The sequence below is a fragment of the Lepisosteus platostomus genome, chromosome 12, assembly GCF_059453375.1.
Source record: "Lepisosteus platostomus isolate fLepPlt1 chromosome 12, fLepPlt1.hap1, whole genome shotgun sequence".
NCBI lineage: Eukaryota > Metazoa > Chordata > Actinopteri > Semionotiformes > Lepisosteidae > Lepisosteus > Lepisosteus platostomus.
This window is the reverse complement of record NC_142622.1, coordinates 1,241,907-1,263,615: the sequence shown is the minus strand read 5'-3', so window position 1 is coordinate 1,263,615 and position 21,709 is coordinate 1,241,907. Positions and strand designations below refer to the sequence as shown.

The 21,709-nt window shown below is 47.0% G+C and overlaps 1 protein-coding gene across 1 annotated transcript in view; it reads right to left on the bottom strand.

Annotated features, from left to right (window-relative positions):
- Window positions 1–2,704: 2,704 nt before the first annotated feature.
- Window positions 2,705–21,709, bottom strand: part of osbpl3b (oxysterol binding protein-like 3b) — a 59,934-nt gene continuing 40,929 nt past the window's right edge. The window contains exons 12-22 of the mRNA XM_088600343.1: window positions 16,862–16,999; window positions 16,047–16,140; window positions 14,673–14,917; window positions 11,041–11,178; window positions 10,341–10,404; window positions 9,999–10,077; window positions 8,658–8,802; window positions 7,860–8,004; window positions 7,226–7,352; window positions 5,211–5,333; window positions 2,705–5,092 (exon numbers count right to left, since the gene is read on the bottom strand). Of these exons, the coding sequence (XP_088456469.1) occupies window positions 4,996–5,092; window positions 5,211–5,333; window positions 7,226–7,352; window positions 7,860–8,004; window positions 8,658–8,802; window positions 9,999–10,077; window positions 10,341–10,404; window positions 11,041–11,178; window positions 14,673–14,917; window positions 16,047–16,140; window positions 16,862–16,999 (1,395 nt within the window). The 3' untranslated portion in view covers window positions 2,705–4,995. The remainder of the gene's footprint in view (window positions 5,093–5,210; window positions 5,334–7,225; window positions 7,353–7,859; window positions 8,005–8,657; window positions 8,803–9,998; window positions 10,078–10,340; window positions 10,405–11,040; window positions 11,179–14,672; window positions 14,918–16,046; window positions 16,141–16,861; window positions 17,000–21,709) is intronic.

Here is a 21,709-nt window from a genome sequence, read left to right as displayed (position 1 = left end):
TCAAAACAAGAGTTTTATAAGGATGTTTCTATTTTTTTCAAACAGGAATGCTACTACCAATATCAGCATGAGACTCAAATGGCAGCAGAATGGCAGCAGAAAAGGCATTCTTATACTGTACCTGTGTTACAAATTCATACTTCAACACAATAACACTAGAAATGAGAATAATGCACTTCAATCCTGTAGATAAACTTATCCCAGACAGGTTTTTCCATGCCTCTGCAACAAATAATCTCAATTTAGAAAGTTATTCAAATGAATATATAAGAATCAATTTGACACCACCATACTCTTCTCCTCTGGTCCATGTAAGATCTGTCTATGGCAAGTTACTGAGCTTTGCCAGTGAGTTTGTTCTGGATATACATGAGCTGAAAACTAAGTGACCCTGTCGAAGAGGATTAAGGTCTCCCACTAGGTTGGGATAACACCATGAATCCCGGGTGTTTCAGCAGCTGTGAACCGGGGCACCCCAGTCCCCGGCAGCACTGCCCCCTACTGGCAGGTGACCAGCTGTGCCGCTGTGGGACCTTGACACACAAGAGCTTCACAGCACCAGGGTCTTGTCTGTGCTGGGGTTTCTTCTTGACCTGCATTGCAATAATAGGGTTCAGAAGCAACGCCCTCTATACACAAGCAAAAGGTGGCCTCAAACTATCTGGGTGTGCAGTTTCAGCTGAGCTTATCAGCTCTGGCTGCCTTGGCAGTAAACGCCCCTCCCTTCTGACAGACCGCAGACTGCAGTCATATGTACTGATAGACTTACGTCTGAAGTAAGAGAGGAATGGTGTACGATATCCAAAAATTCTGGCTTACTCTATATATTAGTTTTTGATTTATTTTTTACACTAAGGCTACAGTGCTTTTCAGACATTTATGAAGTTTTACTACAACTTTGTTGTCGTGCGGGGCACAACACCAATTTACAATTATCTAAAACTTATCAGAACATGTTTATATACATGACGCAGAATATTAATATAAAAAAAATTATAAAAATGTTAGTTCTTGGGTAACACGCATAAACCATTTTAAAAAAATATTTACAGAATCTATTTATTCTAATGGGGAGTTAATTCAATGAAAGTTTTCACTCTTGAAATAAGAAAACTGCAGAGCTGAAATTAATGCAGATGTGATGGGACAACATTGGTCTCACGTCTGTAACGAACAGTTCTTTCCGGACCCTATGCGGACGACACAATCCGAAGAAGTGGGGAAACACTGGGGAAACGTCATGCAGGAATACGGGGCAGAAGACAGGGGGGCGTGTCCAAAGTGCGCTGGTGCACGGGGGAGGTGTGGCCGAGGCAAACAATCCAAGAGAGTAATCCTTAGAGAGTATCCAAAAATACGAGAGTAAGTCCAAAGCCAGGAGATCCATCAAAACAAGGAATTAAAAACCATGAACCGGGTCGGAACCGGCGGACTAGGAACAGGAACAGAGGTTAAAACCTTAACGGGACCAGGTGCTTCCAGGTCCCGGACTCGCACGGTGCGGAAACCAGATGCAGAGCCAGGATGAGCGTCAGCGCCTGGTTTTTAAGGTGGGCTGGGTAAAAGGGATCAGGTGCACAGAAAAGTCTAAAGTGAAAGGGCTGGAGCACCCTTAAGGATGGGGAACTATAATCGTGACAACGTGGCTTTAAGGTTCAGAGAAGGACAGCCAGCAGACCATGAGCACAGCCTCTATCCTCCGCAGGAATGAAATAAAGACAAAGCAGTACCAGCAAGAGTCGAAGAAGACAGATTATCAAGCTCTACAGAAGAAACCCTGAAGCTCCAGCATCGTGATTGGAGACATGATTGTCCCAGTGTCACAGACAAGGGTTGAGTGACTTTTTTTCTTAAATCTTTTAATCCGATAAATCTTTGGGGAACAAATTCTCCTTTACAGTGATGGCCTGGAGAGTACCCACTTGGCATGGCCTGTACTAGAGTTTTCTTTCCTATCGTCACAACAGCAGAGCAGCATCTTTAACAAGTGTAACAATATTTACAAGTTTTCAAGAAAAACTATCCTAATCTTGCACTTCCAATCGACTGCGTTTGTAACTCTCACACCCGGGACGTTTCCACAGTGTGTCCCTCTCTTTCGGCACATCCTCCCAGCGCGGTGTGCCTCACTCTGTCACAGACGGACCAGTCCTGTGCTCACCGTTGCAGAGACCTTACCTTCACCTCGTTCATCCAGGATCGGAGTCTCTCGTCTCTTCAGCCTCATGCTTCACTCAAAACAGCAGCTCTGCGCCCAACGTACCGCCGCCTGCCTGTGTTTCTCTTTCGGGCCTCCTGATGAAAGCAAGCCCCCCAGGATCTCCGAGCAGCTGCAGGAGCTGCCCACACAGCAGTTTATCCTCCTTAGGTCTTTTTCTCTTCTTCTTCGTTCTCCTCTGTCCCCTCCTCTCTCTCCATTTCTGCTTGAACAGCCAATCTACCCCAGCCTTGTTCTGTCTCTGCCATCTCCCCAGTCCTTCTTTGTCCATTGCAGGAGCCCCACACAGAGGCAGTTCGCACTGCACCCAGTTTTCCCCACTCAGCCCCACACTGTCTCTAGCACATGGGCCAAGGCAGCTACAGTGATGGTACCCCCGTCCAGCTGGTACTGCAAGTACCATCATTTGACCCTTCCCTCCCCTATGTCTTTAACTGCATACTGTACATTTCTTTATTTTAATAATAAAAAGCAGCAAACCCCTCATTGCAGTTAAAATATTTTATTAAGCCCATTTCTGTGTCAACAGCACGAGATATTTAAAGTGAGAAATGTGGAAAACAATCTTACAACGTGCTTAAAGGAAAAGTGGAGCTTGCCAGCGTTACCCTCTAGCCCAGCTGTCAGACAGACGAATGTGTCCCTTTGTTCTCCATTCCTCCAAAATGAAATTAAATTGCTCCTAGAATCATCATGATACCTTAGCTATCCCCCAGACTGTGCTTTATTGAACCTAGAATTTTTCCACCTTTCAGAGATGTTGGGCTTCAGCACCAACATTGCTTTTCTTTGGATCTGTAAGGACTTCCACTTGGTGCTCACCTAGTGCTCACCTGTAATGTCTTAATTCAACTGCAGATTTCGAAACATGTAGCCACGTTATCCATGACTATTCTGTTTTAATATGCCTGTCATTGTTCAAACGTCTCTCCAGACCACTGCTAATCTAAAAGACGACCCGGAGTCTCTCACCCAGGCAAACCAAGCAGTGGCTGTGGTAGTGGCTACAGTGCACCCTTTATGCCCAGGCCTCCTCTCTCCACAGGAGCCCAGAGCGCCTTTCTCGTGTGCTGCCACTGTGTGCTTTATTGACACGGAAGCACAAGCGTAGGAAAGAATTTTCTTTGGCAAGTCTGGTTGTCCGACCGGCAGACTGCACGCAAGATGTTGAAGCCTCCAGGTCCTTCTGCGCACACGTGCAGGAACAGCACACGCGCTGCTCTGTGAATGTGCAGGTGGTATGCGATTCGGACAGCGGGCACAAGGCAGGGCCACAGGTCTACTGCAGGCCACACACACATAAGTGTGAAAATACAGAGGCGCTATATTATATGTATGACTGTATGAGGTGGGAGGAGACCAGGGCACCAGGAGAAAATACACATGGCCACTGGGAGGTGTGGGGGGGGAATTTGGGAAGTTTAGTAGCAGTGTGACAGCAGTGCAGTAGGCTCTTCACATCAGGCAAACCAAAAGTCTCCACTGCCCCCTCTACAAAACAATCGTCACAATGTTTCTCTCTCTACAGTGTCACAACACAAATTTTAAATTAGCATATTGCCACTCTTCCCATTAACATATTTTAAAAATATTAACATATTTTTTTAAAGATGCCACGTTTGCACCTTTGGACACTCACACAAGAAATTCAGACTGCAGCTCTGACTGGCCTGTTAGAATTAGTGTCTTAGATCTGACACTACATTTTCCAGGAGAGGCAGGCAAGACTCCATATGTACCTTTTTTACAGTATATACACACGCTTAGTATATATACTGTATATGCGTATATACAGTAATATTCAAATCTATTACATTTAAATAAATGTAAATTAAAGTTTAGCATTGGTGGTAAAAACAATATATCTAACATATAAGGCAACTGGAGAGTTTCTGCATTTTTTCAATGCAGTTTTCCGTTACGTTTTGGAGGTAGAAAATGTCAGAGGATTAAGACAGTAGCACATCACCAGGAACAGCTTTTCAAGAAACCCACGAACTCCCGGTCTTTGCTGATGAGGCCACTGCGGAGTCTGCCCAGGTGAAAGAGGTGTGGAAGCACAGGGCGCACCCAGGCCAGTCTCTCTGGGCTAAACACAGGCAGAGCCATGTGGAGCAAAATACCCTTCAAACACGACCACGTTTGCATATTTTGTCTACATTCAAAATATCTTTGTGTGCATAAAGAAGGCTATGCGTCTTTTCCAAGCACTGCATAATAAGGCATTTAGCTGTATGACAGCAGCAAGACGAACAGAGACGGAAAGAGACGACGTGTGAACAGCAGACGTGGATATTTGTCAGCGGAGAGCAGTGTTTCCCAGTCCTGATCCGTGTCTGGTTTTCATTCCTGCTGAATTTCACTGGCTGGGCTCCTCGAGCTCTTCAGCTGAAGCGCCTGTTGTCATTTTAAAACTGTTTCAGATCTTTTCCCACTCCTTCAGGCTCACCCTGTTAAGGACTGTGTTGATTTTAACCGAGAGGCCTCCGCAGTGTTGAGGAGACTGTACCAGTGTCACTCCCAGCTCTGTCTGCACAGCGGTGACTGATAAACAGTCAGAGATATTTAGAAAGCTATAGGGGAGCAGCTATGTGAAACCAAGACTTCTTCACTCACTCTATGTTTTGGGGGGGGCTCGTTTGTGCCCTGAACGCGGACCCCAATTAAAACCCCTCGGCGGGTTCAGTTAGGCTCCTGTAACGGGTGGAGGGCTGGGCTGAAGCCCAGAGGACGCAGGGGCTGTCCGCGACCAGGGCTGGGAAAGGCCGGTGGCCGGCTCACCAGAGCACAGGGTTATCCAGGTTGGCAAAGCCTGGATCTCTCCTCAGCTCCCAGTAGGTCTTGTTGCTCACCCACGTATCGTCACTGGATTTCCTGCAAAATTAAAAAACAGAAAATCGCACCAGGCTGGAGTGCAGCAGCGTCCTTCAGCGCTGCAGCGCAACACGGAGAGCCCTGAGGAGCAGTGAGGACGCGGGGTGGCTCTGCTCACCGGAAGAACCGGGGCTGGTGACACATGCTGTTCTCCTCCAGGACCCGGCGCCGGTCCCTCTGGAGCTGCTCGATCCGCTGCTTCTGCACCTCGGCGGCCTCCACGTTCCCCTCCTCCAGCAGCCTGCGACAGGCACGGGTCTGTTACCGCGGGAACGAAGGGCCGAGCCTGGCTCTCGCCGGCCCTCCGGGAATCGGGGAACCCGGATAACGGGAGGCACATTTTGGCGGGCAGCAATAAAAACGGAAACTCTCCGCCTTCCCACTTACAGGGGTTTTAAGGAACCATCTCCTTTATCTTCAGCCAGAGCACGTTGATGCAATTTACTGTGAAATGTTTGGGAAGTTTCAGACTCTTTGGCGCTGCAGGGTTGTTTCAGAAGGTGACTATGGGAGCCTGGCTGAAGAGGACACAAAGTGTTTATTTCCTTCTTCGGCAGGGAACTTTGTGATTTGGGAACATAATGGTTTGCAGGCACCCACTGGGCTGCGGACTATATTCTGTAGGAGCTGTTACTGAGCAGGGGCCTAAAAGAAAAGATTGCTTCCTGCCTCCTCTGCTTGAGCCTTGATGATGAGGTTGCAAAGGCATGTCACAGCACCCCACTGTGCTCTTCTGGAGCCCTGGCGTTTAGTAAGCCTGCCATGTGGAAGCTACAGTGGCACCTCATGCACTTTTAAGAGTTGTTGCAGACAATGTGATGTGTTACTGAACATCAACACACACAGCACCTTCAGCAGCATCACGTTTCTTATCTTATGCAGCCTGTTTATATGCACTGTGAAGCAGCAGAGAGAAGCTGTTACTCTGTACCCATTCAAGCAACCCGACGAAATGAAGCCCAAGCACTTTTCCTACCACAGTTTATAACGAGCCAGGTGCTCTGAAGCACTTGAGAAAGGGCTTGTATTTCTTCTGAAATACTTCCTAGATGCTAATAAGACATTTCTTCACATATATATATATATGAATATAAAAAATTAAAAAATAGGAAATATAGTACAGCCTAAATAACTTTACAAACACACATACACAAGAGCTTTTTCACCCTTCATTCCTCTCTTTTAAGCTGCTGTCTTTGTCAGGAAAAATAAAGCCTTAACTGATCAGGGGACGACACTGAAATATAATTTTCTATCAATCAAAAAGAGAGAATGAAATGCAGAAAAAAAAGCTTCTGGGCTGAGAACAATGGATCTCATTTCACCGTCCGAAACGACTGAGCAGCGCCAGGAAAGGGACGCTGCAGTGGGACGAGAGCTGTTTGTACTGAAAGTGTTGTGAAAACAGGTACTTGTCAGAATGTGTGCTTCCCAAGGGCACGGGCCTGCTGGGAGATGAGGAGTTCTCCTCCGGTGGGGCTGAGTGCCTCTAATTCACTGGCAGGAGGGCCTCATTCATTAAGACATTGAGGAAATGCTGTTAAGACTAATTGTGCTGCGGATCTCTGATCTGTCAACATCCTCATACAGCAGGAGAGGAGGTCTCCACAGATTGTAGAGCTGCAAGAATATGTGATGCGGTTTTTATTTCTTTCAAAAATTCGCCTAACTCTGTGTTCTAATTCCATCTGTCCTCACATCATGTCTCACACAAAACCAGAGGCATGGTCAGTCCACAAGGACAAAGCACCAACAGCGCCACCTGCAGACAGGACTGCATTTACTGCAGGTTGACTCATGCATTCAAGTGTTCTCCTTTCTTGAGTTCTATTACTTTTTTCAGAGTAATGAAGGCTGAGTGCTGATCCTTGTTTGGTAAATTACTGCAATCTTAACGCACAGCAAGGCAGAGAGTGCAGTCCCTCATAGTGCAGGAGGCAGTGAGATGACCCCTCTTCAGTTACAAGCAGACTGTAGTTGAAGCATGCACATAAAGTGAACACTGACAGCCCCAGTGAAGGCCATGCAGAGAGCTGTGTACAGCTCACCCAGTAAAGTATGCAGTAAAGTGAGTTTACTGTGTCCCTGGACTGTGAGCTCTGGCCCAGGCCTGCTGTCGTCAAAGATTCTCACCTTTGGTCTAATCTCAGTCGGGTGTCAGTGGGTGGTAGGAGCAATTTTGTCGCAGATTCGAGTTCATTCAGCTCCATGGAAAATTTAGTGAATCCATAGTACTGCTCATAATCATCAGGCATTGGATCTTAAAACAGACATAAAAAAAACAGAATCAGACATTACATCGGGACCTGTTATATATATTATGGGAACAAATATGAATGAGCTCTTGCTCTTGGACAATGCTGAGAGGGCTGGAAATGTGTGAATTGTAATTCTATCCTACTCTTAAAATGCACCATAAACCTGAAAGGTGTTCTTTTCTAGACACGTATAATGTACTGTGTATGCAATGGAGGCAGATATGTCACGCTAATGAACTCTAATAAAAGTAACAGCTGTCTGTGGCTTTGGAATACTTGCAGTTTGTTTCCTGCCACAAGTCTGGGATGTGTCAGTATTTCACTTCTGAAATACAACGGCTAAAGTTCCAACATGTATAAGAGCTGGGAACAAACAGCTCAAATCAGTCTTATTATTAAGTCAGTGAAGGGTCTGACTGTGTGACGGAGGGGTCCAGGATTGGGAACCACTGAGCTAATGGAAGTTCACAGCGGGCAGGACGTACAGCTGTATCCCACCAGACACTCACTTGTCCTCCAGACGCACGTGGTGCTGGGCGGGTCGCCGGAGTACACCGCCTCATTCCACTTCCCGAACAGCCTGTGCACCGCCTTGCCCCTGTGGTCTGTAACTGTGCCCTCGACTTCATTAACGCAGGAGTTCCAGTACTTAGCCTGCAAGCCAGCGGACAGCAGCAAAATCAATTCGGAATAATGATTTAGACTGAGACAGAAGAAGTAAAAAATTAAAATGAGCAAGGACATTCTTCTACATTAATTAACTCTACTCTAAATTGTAAAATGAAACAGGATTATCTCAGGCTTCACCAATGCAGCATTTGGTATTGTCCAGCAGATGGTGGTATGAAGGCTCACGCCACACAACATTCAGTAAACCATCGGAGTAACACACTTTGGATATAATGGACAAAATCTGCAAAATCTGGGGCTCTGGGAGTCTGGGGGTCTGTGGGTTTGGAAGTCTGGGAATCTGGGGGTTTGATGGCTAGGAGTCTGAGAGTCTGGGGGTCTGGGTGATACTAACCCTTCATACTGGCACCCCTCAATTTGCGAATTACTGGTTTATGAATTTTCTCTACAGTGAGGTCCGCAAACATGTACCCGATTCAAAACTTCATTCTGGACTTTTACAGATTTTCAACCTTAAGAAACGGTTTTCTTAGAAGGAATTCCGCTCCTAAACCGAGGGCTGCCTGCACCTGCGGCGGGGACCGCAAGCGCCCTCTCAGTGCCAGCTGGTGGGCTGCGGCCCGAGAGCGCTGGGCCCGCGCGGCTGGGCCTGTGGCGCGCGGGAGGGCGGCTCCTACCTTGACGAAGGTGACTTTGCACTGGCAGGCGTGGCTGCTGCTGTTCTTGATGGAGATCTCCCCGTAGTGCTCTATCCAGCGCTGCCCGCTCAGGATGTTGTGGATGCACGACGTCACTTTATTCCACTCGTAGTGGTCTCCGAACCTACAGTAGGAAAGGACAGTCGGGCACAGAGGAGTTTAACCCACACCGTGCCATTCCGCTCTGGAAAGTGCCTGATGAAGAGTTCAGACCCAGTGCCCGTCTCAGCAGAGCCAGGACGCAGTCCAGGGTAAACCCTCCCCCGACGGCATGCATTCAACTCTTTCTGTCTTGCGAATCGCACAGTTTCAGCGGCCGCCCCTGTGGGAGGTCCTGAGGCTGAGCTCTGACAGGGAGGCCCAGGTGACGACCCGCGGACAGGCGGGGGTGATTCAGAAGGGAAGCGAGGGAGGCGGGAGGCAGGAATGGCGGAGCCGTGCCTCTGCTTTATCAATACCAGCTCCCTGGCTCATCTATAATGTATCCAGGCCTGCGAGAGAAGAGGCGCAGCAGGAGAATCAGCAGCCAGCAAAAGAGCCTCCTCTGCCTGATGAATAATTAACCAGAAGGGCTGTTATTGCCGAGAGGCACTGAGGAACTTTCACGACGCTCCTCCACTGTCTGTGTAAAAACAGCTCCTGGGAGCCCAGACGCACACAAAATGGCAGCGATGCAAAATCCACATCACTGCGGTGTACTTCAGGAACACGAGCGCCATCCTGCGTTTCAAATCAGTAACGGCACAATTTATTCCTGGAACGGTCTTGCTTGAGCTGAGCATGGGGCCGGGCTCGGAAGGCCGTGCCTGCTGCCGAGGCTGGGCGCCCGTTGAGATACGTTCTCCAGTCCTGTCTGTCTCACAGTCCTGTGGCCACATTTACCACAGCTCCGGGCAGCAGGACGACAGAGACATTGACATAACAGTGTGCTCTTTTAAAGGTGCTCCCGTATATAATAATGTCTACTGGAAGACCTACTGTAAGAAAGGTCACGAGAGGAACCATGTGGCCCCTCTGGTCTGGTCGTTAGCTAATTGATCCCAAGATCTCCTCCAGAGATCCTTTCTTAAAAGGATCCAGAATATCAGCTTCATCCACACGGCTGGGAGTCGTGTCCCAGACTCCCACAACCCTTTAAATGATAATTAATCTAAAGTGTCGCAAGCAGAGTTTAAAGATGGGAACCTATTTTTATGTCACAACACTGAAGTTGTGAATTGAGAATGTGTCTTTTTATGGTCTGGTGCTGGTGAAAGAATCTGCAAAGTGCTGCGGTGCTGGGGCCCAAGGCCATCCGGCCCGGCCTGGACTGGGACTTACGCTGGCAGCATCACGTGTGTTGTCCCAACAGGAACGATCTCCATGGACTTTCCCCAGAATTTGTTTTTCCATCTCATGTCTGAAATGAGAAAGCAGAACCCAGCCGAGCTCAGCACCGCTCCCTGAACTGGAATGTCACACGCTTGTTTTTGAGCCTGGTCCCCGCTGGGCCGGTTTCATGTCTTACAGAGCATTTTTGTTTAGAAAACTTTATTTCTAAATTTGACGGGATACACAACTGACTAACATTGTGCACAAGCTGACGTTCTTGACATTTGACTAATTCTTATACTACAAATGTCCTTAAGACGTAGAGCGGTGGAAAGAACAATTTTCACTTACCTTGCCAAAAGACAAAGTTTTTCGATTCAGCATGACATGCTGAAATAGGTGGGTGATGACTGACCTAAGACAGAAATGAGCAACAGTACAATTACAGCCTGTCACAGACACATTCACTGCACACAGTGTTTCTGCAGGCTCGGGACAGAGGGTACAACCTCAGCAATAATTAAAAACTTAATTTAACCTACTGTAATATGATAATAATACAACAACTGTGTATCTATTTTAAAACACACTAGCTCAGTGCACTAATTGCAATATTTCAGTACACGCAGGAAACCTACAGTATTTTCCCCACTGCAAAAGTGGAATACCTTCTACCAATGAAGGAAATCAGAGCTGATGACAGATTATCTTATTATTACACTACAGGCCAATGCAGTTCCATCAGACTGCTACTGGCTAAATAAGACCAGTTGATCAGCTTCTCCCAGCTGCTTCAAACAGACTTGGAAAACCTGCTCCAGGACCAGGACTGGACAGCTCTGCTGTTGCTCACCAATCTGAAACAGGACAGTGCCAAACGCAGCGCAGCCACACCAGGCATGCTGCAGCTTGCAGAGAGTGAAGTTGAGACCATCACACAGAACCAGTCTAGGCAACATCAGTGAATGTTCTCCAGCGTCTCTCCCCGGTTTCCATGCCCTTCTCTGGAATGGAGCATCCAGCATGCAGGCTGTGTGTGGGAAGGAGGTACCTGCTCTGCGATGAACTGGAAGCCTCTGTCGGGCCTGTCACACTCGTACGTCTCTCCCAGCACGGGGTTGAAGGGCTTGCTTCCCGCTCGGTAGTAACTGGATGCGTATCCTGATATTGCAAAGGTTGCTATGTATACCTGAGAGCAAACACAGAGAACAGCATGGCTCAATAAAAGGGGCGGCACTTTCGATCAGGAACTTAAATGAGTTCAGCCAGAATTTAAATGGAAACAAAGGCAAAGCCTGTTCAAATATTTCTCCAGATCTGTAAATACACTGTGCTGCGGAGAATCCAGACTCCTGGGTCTTTAAAGCAGTTAAAGCGCTGTGAAGGTCTCTCCCTGCCTGCCCAGCGGTGTGGTGCTCAGCACAGCTGCCTCACGGCTCCAGGCCCCGGGTTCGATCTCGGGCTCTGCATGCTGTCCTCGTGCTCGCGTGGGCTCTTGCCGAAGGCTCTGGTGTCCCCCCTCCCAGAGACACGGCCTGCTTGGCCCCCTTTCTCTCGGGACCCTTCCAGCAGGGGATCGGCAGTGTGCCCTCGCTCACAGCTCACACCCCGGGCCCCTGGCTCGCTGCAGCCCTCAGCAGGACAAGCAGCTTCACATACAGCTGCTTTTCAGTGTCACAAGTGCAGTCCTGAGATCTGCACCCCGAGATCTGCACCCCGAGATCTGCACCCGAGAACTGCACCCCGAGAACTGCACCTGAGACCTGCACCCCGAGATCTGCACCCCAAGAGCTGCACCCCAAGAGCTGCACCCCGAGATCTGCACCCCGAGATCTGCACACGAGAACTGTGGACAGTCCTGCTTACAAAGCTGCAACGGCCACCAAGCAAAAACGCTGGGAAGGGGACATTCTGTTTTCACCCAACAGACTTGAACCTTGACAAGAAGGTTCACTGGTTTTAGGTGACAGCAAGCACACTGAAGCACTGCAGTGATTACATTAAGGAACGCATGACCAAGTCATGAAATGCAACAGTGTTTTTATTTGGAAGCCCAGCCTCGTCAGGTCTTGGAAGCCGAGCTGGGCCTGCTCAGTGAATCCAGGCTGTGTGAGTGGTGCTGGTGGGCCACCAGGTGGTGCTAATTTATTAGCTGTTCTCAAGTGCCCGTCAGCAGTACTTCTTAGAGCAACTCTGGAAATGGTGACAGGCACACAGGCTGCAGTCCTGTAGATGGGTCGTTGGTACTGTGCTTTTACTAAAGTTGTCATTCCCAACTCCGAAACCACAAGTGCCACTCTAGAGCACAACGTGAATTTTGCTAGGAGATTCCATGCTGAAAATGAGAAAACGTTTTTTTACACAAGGAATTGGAATTAGTTAATTGGAAAAAGAAAACTGCATAGGCACATTGCAAAGCATATATTGCTTAAAATTTGGATCACTGTTAGACCAAATAACCTGTTCTGATCATAATTGATTTGTGGTATGGTAATTGTAAAGAATTACTAAGCCTATAAATATTTAGTTTGTGTTTGGAAATGCAGCAGTGTTACTCCAAACATTATGGCAGCTTATAAATAAACCTGAATATATCCTTTCCCCATTCTAAGCAATTTATATCAGTTCCTGTTGCAGCTGTGTGTACAGTATCTCTGCCTGTGTGTGTGTGGTGTGTGTGTGTGAGTGAAGTGGGACGTGTATATATCTCACTTATCCAGCATCACAGTATCACCACTTAAGCACATTGTGAGAGGTGTTGGTGAGGTCTGTTAATTTAGCCACAAACAAAAGTTACACTAAGATGCCATAAAGCTGACTTGCTTTAGCAGCCCCAGTGGCTTAACTCTACATAATAAAAGACAGGAACAACACCCACAAACAGGATAAACCAGACCAATGTCTGCTGCATATCAAAGGACAGAACCGAGAGCAAAACAGAGCAGGACAAGAAGTAATTACCTATCAAAGAACAGGACAAGCACTCAGATTGTGAAACTAACTTTCTACTGACTGTGCTGAGAAACCCTTGCAGTTTGTCTGTTCTGTGGGGCAGACCCGGCACGCGTTGTTGGACTTCTTGAGCTCAAAAAAACTGAATCTGCACAAGACTGTGTCCTGCTCCTCTGATGAAGAATTTCTGATGAAGACAGTGAGTCTCTCTGCCTGTGTGTGGTGTGTGTGCGTGTCTCTCTGCCTGTGTGTGGTGTGTGCATGTCTCTCTGCCTGTGTGTGTTTTGGGTGATATACAGGTATGTCTGTGTGCTGATCCCTGGTGTCTGGGTTCAAGGTTGAGCTACAGCTCCTTTGCAATGAATTCTGTACTTTCAGGTTTCTCAAAGATATGCAGGAATCCAACAAACTGCATTCCATTAAAATGTATTCCTGTATACAGAAAAAGATCAAGATATTTCAGCAGAGGCCCCTCTACAGCGAGCACAGGCTGTGCCTGATTGAAGACTGAGCCCAGTCCCACTGCAGACTCTGGCTCAGTAAGAGCTGCAACCACCCTGTGAGCCTGACTCCTGAAACAGCACCTTCAAAGTCCTGTGCCAGGATAACACAGAGTGCAAAACCTCCAGACATGACAGGGCTTTAGCTCAATAACACTGACTGCCCTGGCTCATACTGTATGCATCACGATATGAATTCCACAGATATGTGAATATGATTTCAGAAACCATTATTTTCAAAATCACCTATTATTTACAGCATGTACAAGTGTTTTTACTGGCCTGTGACTCTGTGAAGAGCCAAAACATCCAGGTTATTCTCAAGCATGTCCTGTTCAAGGGTCAGGCTTTATACTACAGAAGATGTCATTTTAGGGTACAGCTTGTACTAAACAGTAATGTCTGTATGTCCAGAGCAGTCATTGTTCACTGCTCACTCATGAACCTTAAATGCAGGAAAAAATTTAAACTGGGTGCTGCAGGATTTACGTTTTAAAACCGTGATTTGTACGATAAGATACCCAGGGACAACCTCTGACTATAAGCAACCCAGTTTTTCCGGACTGAAATATCTCTTGAGCATGGTCTTGAGAAAACAGCAGAAAGCCCTAGTCCCACAGAGACCTACAGCCACCTGCCAGACAAATGCTCTGCTATCTACAATAAGTCATTATTATCTCATGTCTTTCCATTAAAATGGAGACAAACCTGTCAAGCTTGTCTAAAGAACATACATTTTTAATGACACCTTCTGCCGATGCCTACCCTTTTCCAGTTGATCCACTTAAAAAAGATGTCTACACATGTCTTAGACTGGACTAGTGTCAGAAAGGCCACATGCGAGAGAAGGCCACTTGTCCAGTTGAGCCCAGGTGGCTCCACCTCCCGTGTGAGATCTCTTGTGTCTAATCCACAGTGACCTGCATGTCTCTGGGAGGTACCAGAAAAGGGCTGGGTGAGTTCCCTGGATCAATAACGCAGAATCCTGCAGCTGTGGGGCAGTCGTGCTTCCTGTTACACCACCTTGCCACCCAAACTGAACATAATTTGCATGTGAATGTATTTAGATGTGTCTGTATTGTAAGATTTCTGAAAATGTCTGGAGATTTTGTTAATTGTGTTTGTATTGCTTTGGCAACACTGATTTATTCATTGGTCGTGCCAGTAAAGCATCTTGAATTGAAATGGAATTGAAATGGACTTCAGTGAGAGGAGAGGGTGACCAGCTCACCATGCGCTCGAAGGGGTCCTGTGTCTCAGCAGCCTTGTCCAGCAGCTCGCTGTACTCCAGCTCCTCGCAGAGCCGCTGCAGCGTGTTCAGGGGCTCGTTGAGCTGCACTGGCATGGCCACCTTGGACAGGTCCTTGCCGATGTTGTTCCTCAGGATGTTCCACAGGCTGATGTTGCTGGTATTGGGGCCCGGAGCCAGCAGGCAGGTCCTCCTCGCCAGCGGGGCCGGTCCGTTCTGAGCACAGCCTGGAGGAGGGTACCACAGAGCACCGCGGTCAGACCCGCTCTCACCCCGGGGAGAAAAACCAGCCCGAGCACGAGGAGCACATTAACATCAGTCACCATTCGCTTCCACGGCCCTCTCGCTTTCCCCCGCAATGCAATTGAACATTCAAACCACACTCGTGTTGTTCACTTTGCACAAAAAGCCACAGTTCTGGCAGGGCATGCTGTAACGAACAGGTCAGCGTTCTGGAAGGCCAAGTGGTTGTCCATGTGCACCTGGACAGCGTCATAAACATGCTCAACTAAAACATCAAGCACAAAAAGAATACTTTTGTGCAAGTATTTATGTACTCACATTATTTAGACTAACTGAATAATAAATGGTTCATAGGATTCTATGTTTAGAAACGGCACTCTGTCGTTGCCTCTGGCGCACAGAAACGCAGAGGTGGCGAATGGGATGGGATGGGATTGCTGTTCTGCAATGGGCTAAGTGAAGAGCTACCCTGCTCTGGGTGTGCGGACTGCAGTTCAGCAGCTCTGGAGGAGTTTTCGAGCCCATGCGGATCTTGTGGCATCAGTGTAGCTCCTGCTTGGGGATCTGACACACCTGTGGTTTTGTAACCTGCACTCGGAAACAGTTCCGCATTCTGATCTTTCACTTCTGCCCATCTTAAAAGTTAATGCCATGCTTTTTCCAACACAGATATCTTCCCAGCTGAGACTGGGTCAAAGATTAGTGACAGGAAGCAGGAGTGGAACAGCGAGTCAAGAAACGCTGATCGACACTGTCCCTACCCTTCCTCACACATGCACACATCTGACGGAATTGTATGTGGTCTGGGACTTTCATGGCTATTCTGTCTCCACTCTACATAAGCAAAACTATTCACCATGAACCTAAAAAATTAATCAGAATCTGTCACTTCTGTGGGCAAAGAAAACACTGAGAAGTAGCTTTCAAAAGTCGTCAGTTTTCATTCCAGAAGGCTGAGCATTTGACAGTGTTGAACACAAACTCAGCACTCTTTGTTCCTGATTAAAGCCCAAACTCTTTTCATCCCCTTGAGAACTCCACTTTCTCTTTCCTTAGCTCACTCATTAAGGATTCATAATCCTGTAGATTAAAAGGAAGCCATTTGCTTTTTACTTGAGTTTTGTTTTTCGTTTTCAGCCTCGTTGCTATAGTTGTCCACTGAGATGTTGTCACTTATGTCACTGATGTATGAGTCATCGTCAGAGGCCTGGAAGAGGAAGACAAGATGTGTCATTAGCAAATTATTACTATATCAGGCTGTCAATGAGTGCACAGCATCCTTTCTGTGACAGATAAAATACACCTTTCAGCTGAGCATCACTCAAAATCCACCTTCAAAGCATGTATGAGCGCGGAGATGCTACAGCAGAAGGCCTGAGACCTGTGGTCTGAATTTATAAGGTGGCAGTTCTGACTTCATTCGTCACAGCCCGAACCGACGGGTATAAACTGGGACCCAGTGAACAGCCAGCACTGGGCCAGGACACTGCAGGACTGCTGTCTTCTTGCGACTGATTCTGCTCTTCTAGTTTTAAAACTAAAATGAATCAGTATTATGGCAATTTCTTCACGAATTTGAATCCAACAAAAAATGACATCATTGCTTCAGCTCAGTGGATTCCCTCCAGCCCCTTTTCTGAACTTGAAAACAACAGTGAACTGAGCACAATCTGTTTCTCACTCTCTTTCACAACCGCTCTCTCTTTCACTTCTAGTGAACAACTGTTGACGGGGGGATTGCATTTTGTTGAGCTCTGAGGCATTTCTGCTCTACTGCTTCACAAAAGCGCAGGCTGGAAGGGCATTTGACATGCAGAGTCTCTGGGCTAATTAGCTAAAATGACATCAAACACATTTGCGCAACCTGAGCTTCTCTCATCACTACAAACCTACAAACACACAACACGAGGCGCTCCAGCCTCCCTCACCTCGTTCTCCGAGGAGCTGGAGGACAGCAGCACTTCCTGAGCGTCAAAGAACTCGGACAGCGAGTCCGTCACAGAAGTGCGGCTCTCGTTGGACGCCTGGTGGACCAGGGGCCGGCTGCCATCCGTCGAGTCCTGCTTCTGAAGGGCAACAACACATGTCCAGTCACGCAACTCCATGCAAAAAGGAGGACAAAGTAATGTCATCGCCACACATTTTCAGTGAACCCTGGAGTGATATAAAAGGGAATGTGCTTTAAATCTGAGAAATATTGTTGAAGAAGGATAAAGCACCAACGTTTTGCAAAGATAAGAGTATTGTTCTCCTGTTCTGCATAGAGTCTTCAAGCTGATCTTGTGGGTTTGAACACAGCTGACTTCTAGCTTAGCAAAATATTTGGAGAAATTCTAGTCACATGAAATAAGCAAAGTATATGAAGCATCAAAAGGAATTTTTCACTTCATGCATATTTATTCTTCAGAAGTATTTTGGAAACCTTTTCATATCCTTTTGATTATTTGATCATTCATGATTGAGCAGGCTGCACTCAGTGACTTGCATTGCGTAAGCACTAATCACCTCATTAGTGACAGAGGCGATGGGGTGATTTAACATGTGGAATGTCAGATATTGCCCTGATAATCAAGTGAACAACACCAGTGTGCTGCAGCTATGCTGGAGAGTGAACTAAGTCCGCACAATGTCTGACTATTAATTTCCAACATCACAAAATCTTAAAATCACGCTGTCTATTAAGGACAGGCCATGATCTGAGAGGCCGTGAGCCCACACCCCTCGTGAAGAGCAATGGGAGCCCCAGGTGTGCTGCTCCAGCCTCCACAGAGCTCCGCCTGTATGACCGAGGGCAGCCTGGCTGCACAGCTACACTGCTCAGGTCCCGGGACTCACAGGCTGCCCTGTCTGCAGGATCAACAGCCCAGCAGCACAACACAGGCTCAGGCTGCACCTGTGACAGCCGGGTTCATGAGGGAAGGTGGCAGCTACACCATGGAAACTGTACTCGCCCACTTCAACCCCAGTGAACATCTGTGGGACCAGCAGGGAGGGATAAACTGAGACATCTAGGACCAGATGTCCTAGACCAGCAAACAGACACTGGGGCACGAGTCCCACAGGACAGTATCCTACTCCTGGTGCAAAGCAGGAGTCACATAAAGTATGTATCTCTTTCACAGTGGAGATCAAACATTCTAATATGTATGGGGCGGAGCGGTGGCTATGTGGCTAAGGATCTGCGCCTGTGACTGGAAGGTTGCCAGTTCAAATCCCATGGCTGGTAGAGGAATCCTACTCCGTTGGGCCCCTGAGCAAGGCCCTTAACCCCAGCTGCTGGGGCGCCATACAATGGCAATCCCTGTGCTCTGACCCCAAGCTTCTCTCCCTGTCTGTGTGTCTGTGTCTCCATGGATAAAAGCTGGGGTATGCAAAAAGACGAATTCCTAATGCAAGAAATTGTATAGGGCTAATAAAGAAACATTATCATTACATTAATAACCCTCTATTGATGAGAAACATTAATCAGCACAACAAGATAAAAACCTTATTGAACAGTGATGGGTCTTAATACCTGGAGACTGATAACTGGAAGAGGCCTACAGTATTCACTCTTTAATGACTTTTTAAAGAAACCACACTTAAACTGAAATTGATTTTCTGTGATGCTTCCGAATCCATTTCAACACTCTCTCGTGAAATAAAAGGTAGCAAGAAGAGTACTTGAATGGAATGATTGTTAAGATACAGGGCACCAACACTTCTGTATCAAGCTGAAACAACACAGGGAAATCCAAAAGTGTTAAAACAGCAGGGAAAAGCACACATTGTTTTACAGCGCATTCTGTATTTTTTATTTAAGGTTTGAACTAATATTTCTGGCATTGAGGTTTGAATCAGAAGGAGAAAAATCTATTAGCAAGTCAAAATTGTGGAACGCGGGGACTGAGCCTGGTATAGTTTTGTACACTATTCAGCACACTGACAAACTTCAAAATTTTAATTACAGTCATTTGTGTTTAGATATAATTTATGATGGACAGATGTTCAAACCTACTCGATTCCTGGGCTGTAGCAGAGGCCTCAGTTAATCAGGCATCGAAGGCCTTGTACCTCTAGATTGTGCTCTCTTCCATCAGGGAACATACGGTACGAGACGAAACAATCTGAGTGCATCTGACCACAACGTGTCACACAAAAACTTAAAGGCATATAAAAAAAACAAATCACACAAACCATTTCCGAAATCTATGATCAAAGATGGTAAAACAAGCAGGTGGGCCTGGAGAATGAAAGATTTAAAAGCCTCTTTCGTTAAAAAACAAAATTCTGAAATCCTGTATTCTGCTATGATAATACTTATCGAGTCTTCCTGAGGAGGCTGCAGTCTGCGGACCCTGTCTGGACATCAGGATTGCTGCCTAGCGCTGGGGGTTCAGAGTAATTCATTTATCTTTAAGGGGAGGGGGTGGCTGAAACTGTTCTTGTCAGATGTCACTGAAGAGACGTCACTGTCACTGGAGTGACAGTGTGCAGACACTGGCTCAGAGCAAACACAAGACCACGCGAGACCATCTGACAGTAAACCGAGAGTTTCCCTGCCACTCCAGCCGATACAGGACCAGAGCCAGAATCCCCATCTGGTCCAGTGGCAGGTCTATTATCCTGGACTCTCAGCTCTCTGTACTGGGCTGGTTTGGGCAGAAAGGAGTAACGATGATTCACAACAGCGATATCCTGCAATGACATCACCATACACCACTATCTGACAAAGCTGGGGTGGACGTGTTTTCCCTCTAAAAGAAAAAAGCAAGCAACCCACTCTCTCTCAGAATTTGGAAGAAGTGATTCAATATCTTGTTGAATCACAAATACTTTCTGCACACTTGAGAAACCACTACTGAACTGCAACACAGCCACAGCACAATTAGCAACACAAGCTGTGAAATCAAAGGGCTGCGTGGCATCCTGTGTGTCATTTCTGCAAAAAGTGCAGCACTTACTCCTTGTGTTACTGCCAGCATAGGTCTGGTGGGCTTGGAGGTTCAATGCTTGTGTCTTGGGTCACAACAGATGTGGACAGACCGAGTGGAAACTGAGTCACAGACCTGAAGACTGTGTTAAAGACTGTGTAACAGCTGCACCTCCCACAGAGCACTAGGACAGGGGTTTAGTGCCTTATCTGGCCTCCAGAGCATTAGTAAGCCAGTTAGCGTCTGCAGCTGTGTGGAACCTGTTCAGCACCTCGTTTTGCAGTGAGGAGAATTCGTTTTCCTCAGCTGTCAGCTCAAAACCACAATTCACTGCTCCAAGGATGGGATCTGTTCAGCAAGTATGGGAACCCATCCCCCATCCTCCGTATGTCCAACGACAAATACTTTTTTTAAACATTAAGCTCATCTAAATCTCATACACTCATTTTATGACATGCAGACAGCAGTGAGAAGAAAAGCCTAAGTGCAGAGGGACACGAACGCACGCGATGACATACCGATCTGAGATCACTGAGTGCGCCTGGCAGAGGGGCCAGGCAGCGCGGTCTCACCTGCTTTCTGCTCTGTGTGAACGGACGCAGGGGTTCTCCATACCTGAGGCAGTGTGGCTTTTAATTGCCATCAGGCGACAAGCAGGGGTGAGTGGAACGTTTGCCCTCAGTCAATGCAAAATTAATTAATTAAATCATGAACCTGAAAACACTGTAGGTAACATGTGCCCTTCAAAATACACACAGAAAAGCGCTCCTGCATCCCTCCGAAAACAACAACGGAGCCAGGGGCTTCTCGGAGGGTAACATGGGAACTGAAAGGTAATAAAAGAGAAAAAGAAAAAGAGCGCTTCCTCTGGTTACCCTTCAGGAAACGCCGGCATACCAAAGAAAGCAGAGAGAATGGTGCTCAGTTTGTCAGTTTCCTGGTGAGGCCTGTCTAGTTTCTGTCACGCAGCTCCCAGGGCAGATGTGGTAAATCTGAGTAGACGCCCCCCCTCCCCATATTTTAATTTCATAGTTTTCTATTTTCAGGCTTTTCCCCGCCACAGTCACAGCCCCTGTGATTCCGGTTTACAAGCCAGCGAGACACGACAGCACTGTGCAGACTGTGGGCCACAGAGGTGTCTTCCTCCCCCTGGCAGGTGGGTAGGAGGTGAGTGAAGCTTTTTGACATGTTTTGTCATTCCTTAAGCACGAGGCAGGCTCTCTCTGACATGGTTTCACTGATGGCAAAGCGGTGTGGCGTCACCTGCTGTGGTGAACGTCAGAATGAAAGAACAGATTGAAAATTGTCTGGGAGTATTGTAAATTCACAAAGGAGGGGTGAGACATACACACTCCATGATGCTCTTGGCCTTCTTTACTACCCTTTGTTTATAGGAGATATTTCAATTGATTTGGTCCAATTATTTTGCTTCTTAATTTCTCTAATTTTCCCCAAACATAATTACCAGTGCTGATGTTGCCAAATCAACTAGCAAGACAGTATGTTAACAAATGACTTGCAGAGAAGTGTTAAAATAGACTGATCTACAGTACCTTAAAACAGCTGAGCTCCCACAGCATAAAAGTCTCTGCTGGCTTTTTTTTATATAAATGGTGTCACAACCTCTGTTCCATTTCAGGTTTTTGACTATGATGAGTCCCGCTGTAAAGCGAAGATATTTGACTGGCATCCACTGGTGTGTGAAATTGAATTAAATAAAGATACTCTTCTGAACACGTAAAGGGTAGGAATACAGCCCGAAATCAGAGCAGCAGCGCTCTGATAATGAAGTGAAATATTCTGTCTCAAATACTAGGTAAATAAACAATTGTTAACAAGAGTCTCCAAACTGAAATACAGTGA